The following is a 21,108-nucleotide window of genomic DNA, read 5'->3' on the forward strand; positions in this document are numbered from 1 at the left end:
TAAGATTTGAAAAAATTAAATTGTTTATTTTATTTTATGTAAAGATTTGAGAAAGTTGTAATGATAAAATAAGATGAGATATTTTCTAAAAACAAACGAAGCCTTAAAACAACAAAATACAAAGTGGTTGAATATATCATCCATATGGTCAAAGACTCCGTGGAAGGGTGTGTGTGTGTGTTTGTTTTTTGTTTTTTGTATCCCAAATGAAAGAGCAATTACTTGTCCCCATGAATCACACGAATGATTACTTAACCCCGAGAAATTTGTATTGCAAGGAAGAAAAACAGTATAATACAACTCACAATTCTATTTCAAATGAATCTCAAAAGATAACCTCAACGAGCATATATTATAATATCGATCCAAATGGTTAGACCCTGCCTGGCTGGCTGCAACTATGGCAACTTTAAAACGAACCGAACCACTGTACAGTTGCAGCTCTGAAACAAAAATAAAGCTCTTTGATCATTTAGAGAAAAAGTGTGTATAATGTAAATCTATAGAACCTATATGAACCTAAAAGCCAGTAACTCCAGAAAAGTGCTTATTCATGGCACGGTCCTTCCTGTAATTATTGCTTCTTCCTCCTCCTCCTCCCCTCCTTCCCCTGCCTCTGTGATTACCCAAATTCCCCCTCGCTTCCACCTCAGAAGCATCAGACTGCTTATTTTGTTCCTCATTTGACTCTCTTGGCCTTCCCCCTCCCCTTCTTCCCCTGCCCCTCGGGTTCCCAACATTTCCTCTGCCTTCTGACTGAGAAACATCAAACTGTTCATCTTGTTCCTCAGATGACTCTATCAGCTTCTTCACCGCACCAAGAGGAAGGTTGCCACCACGTCCAAGGCCATAAATTAATTCTTCTTGAGCCTGAGACACTAATGCTGCTTCACCACTATTTGCAACTGCAACCGAACCTGCAACTTTATAACTGTAGTTCTTCCCATCCCTGACATAGAATTGGGGCTTCTTTCTGGAGCCCCATTTTGAACCAGAAGGATTTTGAACCGAGCTTCCAGACTCTGTCCCCCAAGATTTCCCCAGATTCGAGCTCATTTTATCACCCATCATCTCAGTTTCCTCCATTCCTGTTTCCCCAACACTCAACCCCAAATCATCAAAAGAGTCATCGTACTCATCTTCATACTCATACTGTGAAATTATAGCGCCAGAAATCACAGAATCCTTTTCATTTCGGATATCCAGGATATTGGAATCAGGCAAGTCACCTTGGGGCTTCCTTACATATCTCCCAAGAGAGGATGAGGATGAAAATGAGGGGCCCTCAAGTGGTTGCTCCCTAATCACAGACACTGAAGTGGTAGATGGTGGATTTGTAGATTCAGTTTTCCCTTTTGGTGATGCAGGTTCCACAAGTTTCCCTTTTCCTTTATCATTTGAGCTCACAGATAAAGCAGACTTGGGCATTGGAATTGTATCTAGTGAAGTGTCAAAGGACAGCAGGTCTTCATGAAGAGTTCCCTCCAGAATTCTCTGAATCACCTCTTCTGGATTCTGGTTATAGGCTTCAAGACAGGCAGCAAGAAACCCTTTACCAAAGTCGGGGAAGAGATCCTTTATCTGACTGATTTTGGACTCCATTATCGCAGCATCCTCATCCATCTGCACTTTGTTGCTTGCCAAAGGGGATTTTGTATAGTTTGGTCCCTTAATAGTTGCTTTGGGTTGATGCATCATTATACCGGATAGATATTGGAACTGTTCATCATCTATGTATATCCATCCTGAACCAAAGTCAAATTCAATGTAAATGGCTTCAAGGTTTACACTCAAAATTGACAACGGCCAAAAAAATTATGCTCACAGAAGTAAGAAAGATGAAGTAAGGTGTATTGTAGTTCTTTAAAAAAACAATCTATGAGCTGCATGTGGTCCAAGTATCACAACAATATGAAATGTGTACAAAAAGCACTTGCCACATCAATAATTGTTGTCCTTTTAGTAATGTACAGTAAAAGTAACACCACAAAGCCTTTAAAACCTTGAGAACTAAATTAAACCTAATGATATATCGGGGACAAAACTAGAATCTGACATACAATTTAAGGACCAAATCATATTTTGACCAAAATAACTTTTTCAAGCATAAAAGAACTAACCAGTGTTCCGCAAACTCTCAAGTCTGCTCATTACATTGTAAACCTTCTCAACACTTTGAAGGAACGTTTCCCTGTTCTCATTCTCCTGAAATTGTTGGGAAACTCCATTGATCTCCCTAAAAGTTTGAACTAAAATATCTGCCCTAATGATGGGATCCTCTACATTTGCTGGAAACATCTTTGGGGCTGGTGGAACAGGGAAGCTATCATCAAACACTTCATTACTTAGATGGCAAATTTCCAATAAATTCCATCCAAACTTAACTATTCTCATTGACAACATCTTCAAGCTTATAGCAACATCAGATATCATTCCGTCTTCTGCTTGAAGGATGATCCTCAACCCCTGTTGTAGAGATGGTAGCAATGAATCATGCAATCTTGCAAGGGTATTGAGCAATTCCTCATTCCCAGAACTGCATGCACAGAGAAACTTCACGTCAGAAGGAAAAAGAGTTTTCTCTTTGTTTGTTTGTTTTCCTTTTGAAATAAGTACAATTTTCTTCACACTCTGGTCCAAAATGTAAAAACTATGACAAGACAACAGACCACTGAGGGAAATTAGCAAGGGAGAAAAGTATTTTTTTTTTCAACATTACAAATACTAACAATATTGCCTTTTTCTTTTTGTTTGGTCAATAGTGAATGGCACTATCATTCGAAGCAGAACCCTACAATATAATCAACCAAATATAGGGCTGAACGTTCAATATTAAAAAGGTTTCACCATAGAAAATTCCTAGGAAAAATCAGCATGTGCAGTGACATAACCAGCAGATGTGTTGGCAGAAGAACTTTGCAATGGGAAAACTCACACCAACACCAAATATAAACCATTGACGACTACGAATCCCAGTAGCAAAAAAGGTACCTTAACTCAACAGGGCAAGAGAAGTATACAGCTGCCGGTTTGTATGCAGTTACAAAAGCATCCATGGATACAATTGAATCATTTATAAAGTCCATAACCTGCCAAGCAGCCATAATGATCGAGTAGCTGGAGTACCATTTTCAATTAATAATTTGACTGGTAGTTTATTTGACCCAACTTGTCTAGCATGAACCAAACTATAAGTTAAATATAAATGGTTTGAAGCTATTATAGTATTTTTCATCTCCTTGAGGAAACTATTTCATTAACAACAAAATATATATTCCCTCAAAAATAAAAATGAAGAGAATCACCTCTAAATAATCAGAATGAAGTCGACTGGATCCATGGTCTTCACGACTTCCAGTGGAAAGTAGGGCCTACATGTAATGTTGGTTCAGAAACTTTACATAACAAGTTATGCAAATATGCAATGACTCATAGCTTAAAGAATAGCACAAATGCCCACAAGAAAAAGAGACCATGACAAATAAAGATGACCATATATATTAGCATAACTAGTGTAGTTTAACAAATATTAGTTCTGCAAAAGAATGAAGCAAGACCATGGAACACCGAGATTCTCACTTTCTGATTCATAATACATTTATAACTAGTTACAACTTAAGAAAGCGAGAAGGGAATGAAGTACTCTATGATTCAGCTATTGGCGAGCATCCTTTATAAATATTTATATGAATCCTAAAAGATATATAAATTGAAATGGAGAGCATATTCGCTCTTAGCCCTTATCAGCCTAAAAGGTATGGAGCTTGTAAGAAATTTATCCCTAATACAAACTTAAAATTACAAACCTCTGACATGGTTCTTAAATGATAACTGTACAAAAGAATGCCATGCATCAGAACTTGGGCAAGCTGATGCTCAAACACTTTAACAGTCTTATTGTCAAGCTCAAATATTTGCGTGTCAATATGCCCTAAGAAAGTCCTGGTGCAAGCAAAAAAATGATGTATCTGATACAAGCAAATTCTATTTCACTGTCAAAAAGAAAAGTCAATAGGGAGCCCAACAAGACTAAGTTCTGCTGATGCTCAACTACTTCAATAGTCTTACTGTCGACCTCAACTATTTGCGCCAATATCCCCTAAAAAATGTCCTGGCAAAGCAAAGAAAATTGGTATATCTACTACAAGCAATTTCTATTGAACTGAAAAAGAAAGCAATACAGGATTCTACCAAGACTGCAAGTGAACCCCACAGGAAATAATCCACAAGTTTTCAGCAAAAAAAATGAAGTTTGGAAAACTCAATTTAGAAGCTAACATATTTGGAAAGAATACCTGTAAAGATGAGCTGCAGCGTTGATCCATTGTGTGGACAATGCTCAGGAAATGTGATATTACAGCAGTTAAGTTATAGTGGATCCTAGGCTGGGCTTTGAAAACATTTGCAACCTGGCGAATATAATTATGCCACAGTGAGAAAAGGAGAGAGGAGCAAGTACTTCTAGGCCTTAGATGATATCCTTCCCTTGACAAAATATCACAAGAACACACATCATTTGATATATCCCTCATCTCTCACTCGCCCAGTGTAAACCCCCTCCCCTTGGAATACGTCAATTGAAAAACCAGATGAGAAGTGGCAACTTCTCAACCCTTGAAGTGTTGCATTGACTACCAACAAATTGAGCCCTACTGAACTCAAAATCTGCAGGGCAGTAAATCCCAGCTCAATTAAGGTTTCCCTTTTGATCAGACCAGTGGAAAGATTTAGGCAGCAAGATATAAGTAACCCATATTAATAAGACCAAGGTTCAGGCATGGTTCCTGAGCTTCTGCATTTTTTTTCTCAGTGAGAACCCAAAAGAAAAAAAAAACATTTACAAAACTCACTAATTGTAGTGTCATAACTCATCATTTTTATCACTACTTTTAGCTGAAATAAAGACTTTGGTACTTATAAAAATAAATAAAAATGCTAACATTATAAACCTGTAAGGCAATAGTGGGTAAGAAAGATTACGATGCCATAGAGCACCATAGGAAATGCATAGCAGATAGACTACTTTTGAGGGCAAATACTTACCAGTGTTCTGGTCAAATCTTTGTTTTCATGACCGTATATGGCACATATATCTAACAACTTAGGCAACTCCAGCAACTTCTTGTCCTGCAAAATAACTACAAGGAAGAATTTGTGAACAAAAGTTTTCCAGAAAACTAATTTAAAGGGATAAAAAAAAAAAAAACAAATAAAAAATCCCAGACCAAACATTCTAAACTTTTACCTTTAAAATATGTTAATTACTAGTGATAGCATTACTTGCCCAAAAACTTAAATATAGCATTGAACCTTTGATAGCATTAGTTCATTAAATCAACAATACTTTTGTTAATAAGCATTAAAGCACTGTGCCATTATTTGGAGTGATACAGAAAACATGGATGTAGGGACAATGTTTTATAGACATAAAAAAAAACTGAGACACCAACTGATCCATATAAAAGTATCTACATAATACAGCAAAAAATGGGATTATAAGCAACCAATACAAAAGGGCAAAAAAGGATTGTACTTTCATCTGTATTTGGGTGCAGATCGTTTATGAGTATGCAATCAGGCATTCGTGTCTGTAGGAATAATTGGCAGTATGTACCGAATCACATCATTCACAAATATTATAGAGAAGTGTCACAAAGCATACCGCGTAGGAATCACCTAATAAGGTTTTATTCAATTGTTTGGAAGGCAATCTATACCAATCCTCTTTCACCCACATTGTACCTTTGTCAACCAGTAAAAAGTGCACGCACAAATTACAGTGTAAGAGAGAGAACCACCTCCATAATCTTTCGTACTAAGACTATCAGCGGCCCGAGCGCCAGGTTCTCGATTAGAAGATCTGCAACCAAAGTAAATTCCTAATTAGTTGAGGATAAGAACGAAGAATGTGAAAAAAGATATAACATACCAATACAGACCACCTAAAATTGGAACTTACATGCGATACAATACCATAAAGACGCGGCGGCTTAACTCAAGCTCTCCAACAATAACCCCTGCAACTATTCCCTTGGCTCCATGGTGAGGGAAATCGTACCATCTGCTCCTAAACTGTAGGAAGCTATCAAGAAATTCGAGCAAGGAAGTGTCCATCGCCACTGAGAATAGAGAGGAGAGAAAAAGAACTTTGAGATTTGCCCAACCAGATGAGGAACGAGATCACACCGATAATTGAGAGAAAAACATATTTCTAGGTAGAACAACAAAATCTATTTGAGAGCGTGGAGCGAAGATTATGCAGAATATTAAACGTGGATACCTTCTGTCCAGAAGTTCCTGGCGTTCAACTTGAGCAAACGCGACAACTCTCGGTTCAAAAGATCCACAACTCTCTGAGACTCCACGGGATCCAATCCACCTTCTTCAGCGCCGAGCCCAGCCGCCACCGCCTCGTCTTGGGGCAAGTAATTTACGAAATTGCCGCCAGGAGTTGTGCTAGACACAAAATCTCCGTTCTCCCCCATTCGAACCCTACTCATTGTCAACGCAGGCGGACCAGAGCTGGTTGTGGCGGCATCCGATTGTTTGGAAAGCGACTGTCTGAGAGAAGTAGAGAGTGTGGGAATGGAATTGGGGTTCGCTTCTTTTGGAGTTGAGTTACGGTTTTTGGGCACGAATTTATTTTGCTTTCTAGCGGAACTCTCCTTGTTTACCTCATGCCTGTTGTTACCGTATCGACTCGCCATGTTTGCACGATTGATTTCAGGAGGGAGAGAGAGAGAGAGAGAGAGAGGGAGGGAGGGAAAGGGGGGGGGGGGGGGGGGGGGTGCGGGTGCGTGGGCGCCTTGAAATGTGGGGAAGTCGGAGCCTGAAGTGCAGATTGCAGAGTACGGCAAAGCGGATGGGTTTGTGGGTGGTCGCCGAAATAATTTATCTATTTTGTTGAGAAAAAATACACTGGATGCCAATTTCTCATCACACTCTCGCTATTTTATAATTTGATATTAAATAACAAATTTATAAGTAAACTATAATAAATAATTTTTAAACATTTAATATTATATTATAAAAATTTAGAATAAACTTCTTTAATTCATAATGAGATATTACAATTTTGACAGGTGATATATAGAATACAAGTCAACTATTACCTTTAAGCTTCCTCAATATGCAAATTTTTTTGTGATTGACGTGGTCTAATCTATTGTTGTAATTTTTTACAAATAAACTATTTGAGTGACAACGCTCTATCTTAAGATAGATTTAACAAACTTCACAACCTGTTCTAAGAAAAAATTAAAAAACCACACGATTTGTCTAAGACAGAGTAGATGACATATTTTATGGAGAAAAATCTAAAAGATTGTGTTTTTTTAACCTCTAAAACAATTGAAATAACAGAAAAAGTAAAAGATATGTAGGAAAATAACGAATTACAGCTTGAAAAGACATAGATCCGCATTTTCAATGGCGGCGATAGAACTCTCCTTATGATGACTTGTGGATGTTACGCGTGCACTTTGGGCCGCGTGTGTGGCTCATGCTCGGTCCCAATCGACGAGATTCTTCATCCGTCTAAAGAAACGGTACCTTGAAAATCTTGCGGTAGGAGGCATGGTTGTTGCATGGCTCAAAAGAATAACAAATCTACATTTTGCCTTATTGTGAACGAGAAAATAAACAAAACCAAAAAAATAAAAGAAAAACTAGATAGAAGAGGGAGGGAGGAGGACCCTCCACTGAAAATAGGGTTTACTCCAACCAATTCAATTTGAATTTGAATTAAACCTTTTATATTATAAAATGATGGTGAATAGCTTACTAATTAAATTACTAATTTGCTTTAACTACCTTTCCAAATTTTCAACAATCGGCCCGGGCTCGTTTGGACCTAAAATATTGTTTGAAGAGAGAAAGTTGAGTTTTATCTATCATGTATATATAAAATAGTTCTATTTTGGGTTTTCGTAAATTACGAAAATCAATAAAAAATATTCAGACGAAAATTATAACGAGAGCTGAAATTTTTTGATCCGAAAAAACGTATTTGTATTAAATATTTACAAAAATCTATGTTTTTGAGAAATTCATTACCTCCAAACAACTAGGCAATATCTCCAACAGGACATAAAATTACATCACTAAGAAAAAAAATCTCAAAAATTGTATTTGTTAAAACAGAGAAGCAAAAGGTAAGTTGTCAACTTTAAAAATTATACCCAACTTATTTTTGTGACTAAAGTGGCCATCAAATTTAAGAGCTCTGTAATTGTCAAATGCCAAGACAACTATTTACTGATGAATATGTTAAGAAATAGAAGGCAGAGGGCATCCATCCTCCCATAGAAAAATGGACAACTGACCCATACTCGTTTCCATTTTTCTATTGAGGCCAGTCCGTGTGACATCTGTAGTTATGACAATTCAAGAATCATGAAAGAATGACAATCAAGGACAAAAACGAGGGCATTGCTTCACCACAAAATCATATACAAAAAACAACAACAACTGGACATTTTTTCTTTTCTAAGAACACAGCAGGTGATTTAAGTGAGACTAACTGTATTCCACAAGCACCAAATTAAAACTATCAGTATGCCGTAGGAAGCACCTATTTGTCACAACATTCCCCCCTTGGAAATATAAAATTTTGATCCATTAATTTCCATTCTGATGAAAAAGTGAGATGCAGCTTCTCTTCTTTTGCCAAGTGCAGGTGGGCTAGACCTGATTGCAGGAACGACAAAATTGCTAAGCAGAATAAAAGCATCATCACTATGGTTTTTTCTCTAATTAGTATCAAATTCAATATGGCAGAATGACTAGCTGTTGTGAGTCATAACACCATTCTGAATGTGTTGAAAATATCATTCTTTGGAGATGAACAGCTCCGCTCTAAAGCTTCATCAAGTCGAACTGTGAATATTAGGCCCATTCTAAGTTTGTTTCCTTGGGCAAAACCAAAGCAATGAGGCAATCAGATGATTTAGGTGCAATGGAGAGCATGGAACATGCATCATGCGAGTAGGGAAGTATGAACAAAAGCCTTGCCCAAATGGAATTCACTGCTGGGATCTTGATTACTCCTGCACAGTCCCTCTGCTTCAAGTATGATATGAAATCCTGAAACTGCAGAACACAATTTTTAGGACCCAAAAAGTTTCTTACAGCTTATTACAGAAACTGGGTTCCCATTATGCTTGACTGCATGCACATGAGATTAGGAAACTGGGTTCTTATCATGCGAGTTGTATGAGAGCAATGAACTCAATATAACCTATCTATCCTTCTAGCTGAATGAAAATAAAGTTGGGACCACCTTACAAATTTAGGAGTTCCATAATTACAATTAGCTCCTCCCAAAGTGAGGTCCGGGGCAGGGAGACCCAATTATGGCCATACCTACAGCATTTCTGCATTAAGTGGTCACACTTTAAGAATCGAGAACCCCCCACACTAGCGCTTAAGACATGAGATCTTTACCATTACACCAAACCGCAGGTGCCCTATCAGAATCTAAACATCACATTTCTGCAAGCTTTTATTGTCGCCGTTCAATTGATCTTTGGGTGATAAACAAAGTCTACATTACTTTACCAAAGCATTGATTAGATTTAAGTCTTCATAGACTTCATATAATCAACAAGTACACCATACAGAGGGGCACGGGCTTCAATGCTTAATTACTTTCATTAAAGAACAACGGAACCAAGATAAATATTCAGATAACTTACGCCTTTACGGTCACCTGCAGACGATGGGATCAGCTGACATACCTCCCTCTGCATCACATGTCAAAACCACAAATATTTACAACTGAAATTAGAAAAAGAAATTGAAAGACAGGGAAAAGACATGTGCATGCCAATTTACTCTCAACAGAATTTCAAAGATTGAGAATATCCAGAGACTCACTTTATGTGGTGGGGCACTCGTAAATGTTGATCTAACATGCCGGAAATCCGTGCGTTTGGTCATATCTAATTTAGCAGGCCATCTTCACCAAGCAGTAGCAAGAAAAACTACTATTAGAAATAGTCTGGTCCAAACAAAATCATCAACAAAGTGGATAATGGGAAATGTGGTCCTTACTCAGAAGGCTCCGAAAGAGCGTTTGAATATTTGCAAATATCAGAGTCCAGTCTATGTGCATAAACTGTGCAGTAATGAACCCCACTTTTACATAATGTACCTTGCCACTGATATTCAGGATGCTGTACAGAACTTTCTGTCTTGGATGGTTCTACAATAGGAGGAGGTGGAGGGGGAGAACTGGGGGGAGGAGGGACTGAAGGTGGCTTTGACTGAGGCAAAGGAGGTGGAGATGGAGGCAATGGAGGTGGCATTTCAGGCTGAGGTGGCGGCAGGGACGATAAAGGTGGCGGTGCAACAGGCAAGGAAAACATTTGGTCAAAATGGTGCATTGGAGCTCCTTGTATCTGTGCTAATGGTGTCACAGAAGCAGGTATAAAAGGAGCTGCAACAGCATTACCATGAAAACTATTAGTCATTACACCTGGCGAGACAGGGTTCAAAGGCATCTGATGATTTAAACCCCGTGCATCCCAGGAACTGTTTGGAGGCAGGTAAACCGGTCGCATATACGATGATGACTGAATTTGCTGTGGTGAGGGAATAGGTGGTCCCTGTGCTGCGAAGGGCATGCAAGGAATGTTCACTGGGGCAGAATGTAGCTCAATTTCAGGTTTCTTATACATCCACATTTGTTCGGCAGAACCAGAAACACCATGACCACCTAAAATAAAATCATTCCACAAAAAATCATTCAGTTATATGAGAAAAGAAGAGATAAAATTATTTTTGTTTAAACGTTAATCACCAATATGTTACCTCGTTGTGAAGGATCTAGCCCTGCACTGCTATCATAACCATCAACTTTTCTCACCCCAACTTCAGGCATCTCTCCAGAAACTGCCCAGTTTGACTGAAATGAATACCCGCAATGTAATGTATTTGCATGATTATCGAGTTTCATTCTGGGGGATACATGCTCCATAGAGCTGCTTTCATTTTTCATTGAGAAAGGTGCAGGATGCTGCTTTCCTGGTTGACTGTTCAAAGGAGATAGTAAAGATTAGTAGAGCTTAACAAAAGTATTATCATCAAGAATTAAACTCAGAAGTATGTGACAAGAAACATAAGCATAATTCTAGAAGTTCAAACAATAACTCATAGAAGATTTACATTCCATGCACCGCTTGTAAAATCAAGTTTCAAGAAAAAACATAATTAAAAGAAATATAAGAACGGTGCATTATCAACTTAAAACTCAATAAATAGTAAGAAAGAACTAATTCCAGATGTAACTTTACAGAATTACATTTTTTAAGAAAAAAAGTAACATGTAAAAAGACCACATCCTCCATCCCATTCTTATTTGGTATTTGGTCTTTTTTTTTTTTTTTTTGGGGGGGGGGGGGGGGTTGTTATTTCAACTAGGGCACAATGGCCATACAGAGCCAGGATTTTTTTTTTTTTTTTAATATCCATTGTCAAGAGGCCAGAATTGTTGGACCTCCTTATTTCTTGCCTTAGAATGTTTCAGATTTAATGTCGCTACTTTTCAGCCCATGATGATCTGTGATAGCACGAGTACCTTGTATATTATCAACAGAATAGGTCACAATTTATAAGAATGCCTGACTATACAGAGGACGGGAACATCTACTTCCACATAAACGTTTATTGGTTGGTAAGTTATAGTTGGGGGTCTGGAACCCACACTTTCTCCCAATACAAGATTAGAATTCATTGGCCATGAGTTGGTAATTCATATTGTTTCCTTTATTTTTCACTATAAACTGGAGAGATCCATCTGTTAAGCATGCAATGTCAATCCAAATGCTTTGTCAATGGCAGGAATTAAGGGCACAATTTTTGAATGAAATCTAGTGTACAGTGACTTCAAACCTGAATTCTATCTGAAAGAACAATCCAGGAGAACCACGGAGATTCTTTAAAATTGTGATTGCAGCATCGACACTGCTGCATTCAACAAACCAACCACACCCCATCTGCATATTTGCTCGGGTCAACCTGACTACAGACCCAACATTGCTGACAGCCAGACTACAAATGGCCATTAGCTCATCATCTGTGAGGAATGGGGAGCTAATATTAGGAAGACTAATCCAAAGCATATTTGATGGCACTTTATCTTCTTCCCTCGTCATAGCAGTATGGCTGTTTCCAGATATATAATTGTCAAAGAAGCTTGAGTTCTGATTGATATTATATTTTGTACGTAATGATGAAAGTAAGGATGACAAGTGAGGCATCCTCATCCTACAGCTGTCAGCAGGGCTCCCTGGTACGGTTCGAGGGTGAGGTGACCCAATACTGTTACTAGATATGGTTCCAAGGTTATTGTTTCTGGCATCAACATGGGTAGGCACAGATCTTGCGCCATCTATAAGAGGCACTGCAACATTAGATGGCCCCACATTCAGAGGTGCCCGATAATTACTTCGTTCCTTGCGCTGCTGTCTGAGATGGGCCATTACAGAGGCAGCTTCTTCAGGAGATTCAAACTCCATCAGTAATGCACCTTCACTAAAAAGCTCAGTAACAGTGTAGGGACCCTTATAAAGCACTTTCCTTGATTCATGCAGAATCTCATCCTTGGCCCATTGGCTTGAAACATTTCCAACATAAACATGAGCACTTGAACCAACCGCAACGCCATTCATTGCACCCCTAGTTCCCAATCCTACATCGATGAACTTGATACGCCATGGGAAATGTCGCCGCATATATTCACGAGCCTTTATGGCATCAATGATGTTTCTGTACTCCACTAAGGCAAATCCTTTGACTGGAAAAAAAATAAATTGCTCTATAGGACCAAACCTCTCAAACTGAAACCTTATATGAGCTTCAGATGTATCCGGTCCTGGAAAACCCACCCAGAGCTGTTTAGAAGCAGAGACAATATCCATGGCTGCAGGGTCCCCATCAGAATGCCAAACAATTTGAGTTGTGGAATTACATGGCATTCCCAAGTGATGTTGAGGAGAAGTCAAAGCATTATTTATGCCTCCACAGGAAGATCTCATGGTGGATATACTGAAATCCATATTTGAAACTTGATTCTTCTCAACATGAAAATAATTACTTCTACCTTCAAATGAATTACTCCTGAAGTCTAATGGAGTTCTTCTAGCGGGTGAAAATAATTCCCCGGAAGACCGGCCACGCGACACGTCACTATTCTCACAAGATTCGAAATCCATGGGCCTCGAGCCTCCAATATCATGAGCAGAACCTGAATTTGAGTGGTGATCAGTTTCATGAGAAATTAATGGACAAAATTTTGGAATATCTATCAGGACTTTATCAGATATCAAACGATCACCAATAATGGACGTCTATATTACCTTTCTTTCCAGATGGATCATCGGAGTGTTCATGTAGATTAGAGATCCTATGCACCGAATATCTCTGATTAATATACTTAGATGAATCAGGATCATCCTCATCACTATCTACCAGTCTGCCTTCTACAGAAATTATTTCTTTAAACGATTGAATGATTCCTTCCAAAGCTGACAAAATATCAGAAACAGTAGTAGAAAATGACGAGTTATTTAATTTCTTGAACTTTGAGAAAATCCATCTCTGCAATGATCGGTCTTTTCCAAGAACCTGCATAAATGAAGCCCAGCGAAAGACATTAATAGTGAAGAGCATGAATATAACTGAACATGCATAATACAAATTTAACAGAAACTCAGCATATTATTTAAACTGTCTAATTTTCAACCAGAATTTGAATGAATTCTGTGCTTTTCTCATAATAAAAACTGTAGAAAGATCCGATTTGCATCAAAGAAGGTTGATATGTTTTTTCCCAAGAAATATAAAAGAAAAAAAAAAGGAAAAAGAAAAGTTATTTTTATGATAAAAAATTGTGTATATGGGGCAACATCATAGCTTTGTCAATTACAACAACAAGAGCTATTTTCTTCAAAAAAACTAGTAAGATTATATGCAAGTTTTTTCATACACGTGATCTTTTAGTTAAAGAATATACACTAGAAGTACATTTAAACTTATGCAAGTCAGACTTATGAAAACAATGAGACGTTTTATCACAAAGGAAGAAACATAAATAACAAAAGAATTCCAAAGTCCTGAGAAATTCCCTGCTGACAACTTCGTCCAAGCAACATAACTCCTCTTTCGGGTAAATTAGATGTTGAAGATCAAGTATGCCTAGTTTAGTGCACAAAATTCATTTTTCCCATAAGATTTACCATCTACCACAGATTCAAGTGCTACTCATAGCCAATGATTTGTCGTTATCTGCAGCAATTAGTTTATATTCAACCTCTTTTTCCTTCTACGAGGAAAAGAAAATCCACCAGAAACTTTATTTACATATTTGTATGTGTTACAACCACAGGTTTTGGTAGCAAATGTTGGCCAGCTGGAAGTAATGAAAATGAAAATGAAAATGAAGACTTTAATCTACCAGCCAACAAGATTTTTCACCCTAAACAAGACACGAGCATTACCAAAGCCAATAAGCAACTCTCTGGAACAGGCGATGCATCTCCTGAAAAATGGTTGCCATCCGATATTAGCTCCTCACTGCCTTTCATGGCTCTTTCAACAGAACCTGTACGTGATTCAGGTCTGTCACTGGTTTTATCCGAAACAGGAGCCACATCATGGACAAGCTTGCTTGTCACCTGCCTAAGAAAATACTCGCTCTCTTTATTGACTCCCTCCACCACACTGGAGTTGAGGAGCTCAAAAGAGGCTGCAAGCAAGTTTTTAGGACAACAAAAGAAAATTCGAAGTAAGCTTAGTGCACGGAACTTGGATAATTTAACTAAAGAAGATGCATCTTCATCTGAAAGCTTTTGCTTTAGCTCAGCGAAGATGTCAGCAGAATCTTGCATCTTCAAATTTTCTTTATCAACAATCTGAAAGATATCCTTTTCCTCAAATGAGGACGTGAAGAAGGTAAGCACATTCTGAAAAACTGCAGAGCAAATGCCTCGGATGACAGATGATGTTGGGGCCTCTGAAGAAGCAGTGCAACAGATGTCAACTAGACCAAAAATACAGGCTTTAGCAGTCTGAAATGCAACCTCATCGGCATCGTCTCCTCTATTTATCACTGCCAAACTCCAGTTATGCATGTTGATAACAACTTTTGCTGCAGCTTCAAGAGCAGTAGGACAATGTGATGCATACCGAGGAATGAGATCAGCCACTATCCGTTGTACACTTGCACAACCTGCAAAGCTAGCAGTAAACAGAAAAGCTGTCAATTTTTTCATGGTCAATTTTTTCTTCTCTTTCTTTTTTTTTTTTTTTTTTTTTTCGTTGTAGGCGGGAGGGGGTCTGGGGTGCTACAGATATATAAATATGTGAAACTTACGGTGCAAGTACACAGCATATTAAATTTCTAATGCGAGCACATGGATTCCTTATGTTTGTTTTGACTGGAGGAATAACCATTTTGGCAAAAAATATACTATTTATGTCCCTTCTATAATGTCCTTATTCCTCATTATAACAACCTACTTGGAAGAGTATTGGGTCTAGTATCCCTTCAAGATTATTGGTGCTTTGTTGATTGACTTCTTCAGTTAGGTTGATTTGACTTGGGTAATGTCCAGAATAATAGTGGACCTTTTTGGTGTTTGGAGAGGGTTAAGTGATAGTTCACAAATTACAACAATGTGTAAGAAGGTCCTCAGTTGCCTCATATCCTATTTTGGAGGGAAAGAAATGAAAAAAATTGAGGACCGTAAATGGACATTAAAGGAGAACAAAAATTTCTTTTTCGCTAATTGTCCTTTAGACATCAACTTTCATTTTTTGATAAGTTAGACATTAACTTTTATCATTTTCACATATTGTTTCCTCCTCCAAATAGATGTCTCTCTTGTTTACATCCTGTATACCTTGACTGTACCTTTTGCACTTTTTAATAAAATTTATTACATTTTTTTTAAAAAAAAAAAAAACCATAGTAAGAGCTCGATGGGATGATGGATTGTGTAAAATAAGCATATCAATGCTAAAGACTTAAATAGGCAACAAAGGACCAATTACCATGCGACTCATTTGATACCTCGTGATGCAAGCAAGAATATAAAAGTCCACAAAAAAAGTCAAAATATTTAGTAGGGACAGCAACAACACAACTTCAAATCAAGGCGGAACTAAATAATATTAGTAGTTATAATATTATTTAGAGGTTCTTTAGAACTCAGAATACTAAGGTTTTTTACCTATAAAAAAAGAATACTAAGGTCTTCTACGCACATTCTTTGTTCCTTGTCCATCCGTACCCAACACAATGATCGTATTCTACATTTGCAATAACAAACCCGAGTATTTCTGAAACTATGTTTCGGATTAAAAAGATAGTTTGTGTGCTTTTATCCTCAAAGGTGCATACAAGTATTTTATGATACGTGGTTGTACTATTTTTCAGCGCCCGCAGTGGACATTTGGGCAGCATAGAAATGCTAGGCTGTGGTGCTAATGTGCCTAATGAGGACAACATAGTGTGAACCAAATAAAATAATATTGAAGGAGTAGAAACTGCCTCTCAGTAGGCTTATTGTATCAATGGATGTCTACTGAAGTCAGTTCGCCATCAACATTATGGAGTTCTTAAATACTTTATTGTACATTTTTAATTCTTTGGAGTAGAACTGCCTCCCTCTTTTCCAATAATTTCTTTATTTTTCTCTCTTGTTTAGAAAAAGCTATATTACTGAACAGCTTTTATAAATTGATCAGTTATATAAAAAATGCAAGGGCTCACTCCTAGGCATTGCTCTTGTATATGACCCGTGTACTTGGGCTTTTGCCTATTCCTACAATCAATAAAATCTTATTTACTGATGAAAAAAATGCACGGGCAAGCCAACATGATCAAACTAAAAGGTGCCTAGATGCTCTTCTAGCAAGGCAAGTTATCTAACAAGTCACGTTGGTTAGAAATTCGTAATTGCAATCCAAACAGGCAAATGCTGCTGTTTCCCCAAATATTGTTAATTTGTTGTAACTAGTCATGGCCTTCCAACTAAAAAAAAAACTTAGGCCTCATTTGGAACTTGGACCGAGATGATTTTTTTTTTTATAAGAATCTTTATTGAATAGAATAAATACTTGGATTGAGATGATCATCTCAGTTCGGTCTAATTTTAAGCCAAGTCTAACATCCAAACACCCAACTCTCAAATTACTAAACTCATCTCAACTCAACACAACACAACACTTTTTTACATGCAGGACCCGTAACCTTTTTCAACTTCCCATAAATACCTCGAAACTCATCTTAACATCCAAACAACTCTAAACTCATCTTATGTGGACTCCACAAAACTCACTTCACCATTTCAACTCACTACTATTCATAAAGAATTCAACACATCTCAACTCAGCTCAACGTCCAAACAGAGCCTTAATATTATTTAAAGAGGGTCTAGTCCCCTTTTCTTAATGTAGATAAAGCACAATTGAGATGGGGTAGTCGAAAAAATAGAGAGGAAGTTGGCAACATGGAAAAGGACATATTTATCTAAAGGGGGTAGGATTACTATTATAAAGAGTACTCTCTCTAATATCCCTACCTACTTCTTTTCTTTATTCACTTTACCAGTTGGCGTGGCCAATCTTATTGAAAAATTGTATAGAGAATTTTTGTAGGGAGGCATGGGAGAGGAGGAAAAAAGTTTCCCTAGTGAGTTGGAAAAAAGTTTGTTGCTCGATTGTTGATGGAGGTTTGGGTATTCATAGTTTATGTAGTTTTAATAAGGCATTGTTGGGGAAGTGGCTATGGAGATACCATGGGGAAGAAGAAGCATTGTGGAGGGGGGTGATCGATCGAAGTGATTGGGGAGGTTGGTGCACCTAGGAGTGAAGGGGTTCGTATGGAGTGAGTCTATGGAAGTTTATTAGGAAAGGTTGGGGTTGTTTCTTGAAACAAGTTAACTTTACGGTTGGTAATGGTTCAAAAATCAGATTCTGGTCTGATGTTTGGTGTGGGGATACTGAATTGTCTAGAGCCTCTCCAGTTGTCTTCAGATTGGCGACTAATAAGCAAGCTTCAGTTTCATAGTTGATGGGTTTTTCCAATTTAGTGGTGCTTTGGGATGTAAATTTCTCCATATCTGCCCAGGATTGGGAAGTAGAGGAGGTTACTGATTTTTTCAGATTGTTGTATTCAGTGGAGATAAGAAGACAGGGCAGGGACCAACTATGCTGGAGACAAACAGCCTCTAAAAAGTTTACAGTTCGGTTATACTATAAGGTGATACTAAATCAGCACCATATTTGCTTTCCTTGGAAGAGAATTTGGAAGGCTCATGTTCCGACAAGGGTGGCTTTTTTTGTATGGACAACAGCAATAGGGAATATTCAGACTATAGATAACTTGAGGAAGCGCAGAATGATTGTTTTAGATTGGTGCTTTATGTGCAGAAAAGAAGCGGAATCAATGAACCATCTACTCCTTCATTGTGAAATGGCTAAAGTGTTGTGGAATGGAGTGTTTGGAAGGGTTGGGTTGAGCTGGGTTATGCCAAAAGCAGTGGTCGATTTTCTAGCAAGCTGGACCAACTCTCAAATGCATACTTGTTCCCAAGTGGCAGCCGCATGGAAAATGATGCCTCTGTGTATTATGTGGTGTATTTGGTTGGAAAGAAAAGAGAGGTGCTTTAATGATAAGGAACGCAATATAGATGAATTTTGGAAGTTTTTATAAGCACTCTGCTTAGCTGGTTCTCTGCTATTGTACTCAAGGGAGGGGCTGTAAACGAGTTCTTGTCTTCACTTTTCTAGTATTAGAATGTAACTAGGTGTTTCTTTTGTATACTTCCTGTGTACTTGGGCTTCGCCTATTACATTGTGTTTAATAAAAATTTTTAACTTGTCAAAAAAAAATATAAAGCACAATGTAGACTTATGCAATTATACATTTCCCATAAAAAAATAGAGATAGATTAATAGCAGAATAATTTAGGATGTAAAGGGGGAAGGGGTTACCTGGGGATCAACCCTAATCATGAGAGCTTTCTACAGAAAAAGCTCCCTAGCATCATACATAATTTATCAAGATTGAATCAAAGTCTCCCTTTAGTTTTGTTACTTTGGAATTTGGATGAAGAAAAGAAAAAAGAAAAAGGAAGGAAATCACAACAAAATAATATGTTGACCACCTCATTATATGCTAGTTATAGCGTGAGAAAAAATAAAAGGCAGCACTCAATTAAGCTTCTTCCTATCTAATCTTTACTTTCATTTAGTGTTTTTGTTTTGGTTGTCAGCAGCCAAACGGAGCATTAATTGAAATTTGATACTCCTTCGACATATCTTCAACCCAAAGATGCTACAGTAGTGAATTTGGCACTATAGCATCTGAAGAAAAATATATTCGAAACCAAATTAAATAAAATAAATAGGAGATGGGAGATGGTAAAACCCTAACCTCTGGAAGCGGAAAGGAGCGATAGATAAGCCTGTTCGATGTCAGGCATGGAAGCATCGTCTTTCTGAGAAAGAAAAAACCTAATTCGCTTATAACAATCGTAAACGCTTCGAATCTCGTCTCTGTTCCTCCGTCTGAGAAGAATTTCATCCTGAGATAGTGGCGGTGGTGTCGGCGGTGGAGCTACGGAGCTCTGATCCTGGTCTAATTTTTGTGGTGGCGGTGGTTCTGAAGGTGGTGGATGAGGGGGTTCTTCTAGAGGCTCGTATAGCCTCCGCTTCTTCGGAGGCTGCTCCGCCGACGCCATGACTAGAGAAAGAGATAGTATGGCCACAAGTCTCGCTCTGGCCTATTGGTATCCCGCGCAGAATCCGTGTCGGTAAAATTACGCCCGCTACGTTACGGGAAAAGTCTGTATAGTCTTTTTTTTTTTTTTTTTTTTTAAAGTAAAAGTCCGTAGGAGTTGAATTGCGAATGACCGCGAAGTCAACACATACGAAGTTAGCGAGTTTAGATCAAAATGAATTTAAAGACATATTTATAGACAAGTTAATAGCGGATCAATTTGCAACTCGTTATTTCTTGTTTAGATTTTTACTCACAATTATAATTTTATTATTATTAAATTATAATATTAGTATTTCTTAACATGTTTAGTTTTTATTATTGAGATCATAATTTTAAATCTATACTCATGTTTATTAATATCGAGATTGTAATATTGATTTTATTATAAGTTAAAATTTTAAAAATATTGATATTTTTTATTAGTGGATAGTCAAAATGTGTTTTTTAGATATTGTAATTACTAATAAATATAGATTTTAACTTTTATGTAACATTATTTTAATTAGGTCAAATGAGTTATGTGGATTATTTAACTCATTTACATGAAATTGATTTAAATGAGTAATGTAGTATTAATCTATTTATAATTAATTATTAAACGGGTCAAAACGAATAACACGATACGACACGTTATTTAAAAGGATCATATTAGAGTTTGAAGATTTTACACGTTTAGTTTAATGGATTTGAATTCGGGTTCAGTCATATAGTCAAATATTCATGATTTGAGACATTACAAACACAACCAGTGAACATGAATTAGTAAATACGTGTATATAGACTTTTTTTTTTTTTTTTTGAGTGAATGAGTAAATAGACTTGTAAAAGTAATGCTGCACAAGCATAAGCTTCGTAAAAAGGTGGTCTTGTTAAAAATACAAAATTATTTTTTATTTTTTTTTACATTGAATTCACTGTTTAACAAAAAAATTGAGACTAGATCATTTTTATATCTAGAGAAATGATATTGAGTCTGTAGACACCGTGCACTCATTTTGAAAACAAAATGAATAAATATGAGATTCATATGAAAATATTAATTTTTTAATGATAGAACCATTTAGTACGTGACATTTGCACAACACATTATTGCACAACATGACATAATTTTATCTAATATTACTCATATATTTAAATCTTCATAAAAAATTTTACTCCGAACATAAATATGAACAATATTTCTATTATATTGTGACAAAGATAACAACTAGGCCTAGACTGCTAATTAAGAAAAATGATATTTACAATTACGAAGTGCGCAAGTACCATCGTACGTACACTAATTTAAAAAAAAAAGTAAATAAATATAATATTTACAT

At 37.1% G+C, this 21,108-nt stretch overlaps 1 protein-coding gene across 1 annotated transcript; it reads right to left on the reverse strand.

Moving 5' to 3' along the window:
• Positions 1-292: 292 nt before the first annotated feature.
• On the reverse strand, positions 293-19,848 carry LOC121260284. The gene is made up of 19 exons (XM_041162109.1): positions 19,442-19,848; positions 14,499-15,229; positions 13,359-13,626; positions 11,893-13,246; positions 10,813-11,033; positions 10,054-10,717; positions 9,877-9,958; positions 9,696-9,743; positions 8,890-9,090; positions 6,778-6,947; positions 6,281-6,738; positions 5,960-6,119; positions 5,799-5,860; positions 5,044-5,138; positions 4,296-4,409; positions 3,306-3,371; positions 2,992-3,089; positions 2,121-2,536; positions 293-1,745 (listed from the first exon to the last, which is right to left on the reverse strand). The coding sequence occupies exons 1-19, from the start codon at positions 19,746-19,748 to the stop codon at positions 520-522; spliced, it is 6,741 nt and encodes a 2,246-aa protein (XP_041018043.1). The 5' UTR covers positions 19,749-19,848; the 3' UTR covers positions 293-519.
• Between the last annotated feature and the right edge of the window lie 1,260 nt (positions 19,849-21,108).

The sequence above is a fragment of the Juglans microcarpa x Juglans regia genome, chromosome 4D, assembly GCF_004785595.1.
Source record: "Juglans microcarpa x Juglans regia isolate MS1-56 chromosome 4D, Jm3101_v1.0, whole genome shotgun sequence".
Lineage (NCBI taxonomy): Eukaryota > Viridiplantae > Streptophyta > Magnoliopsida > Fagales > Juglandaceae > Juglans > Juglans microcarpa x Juglans regia.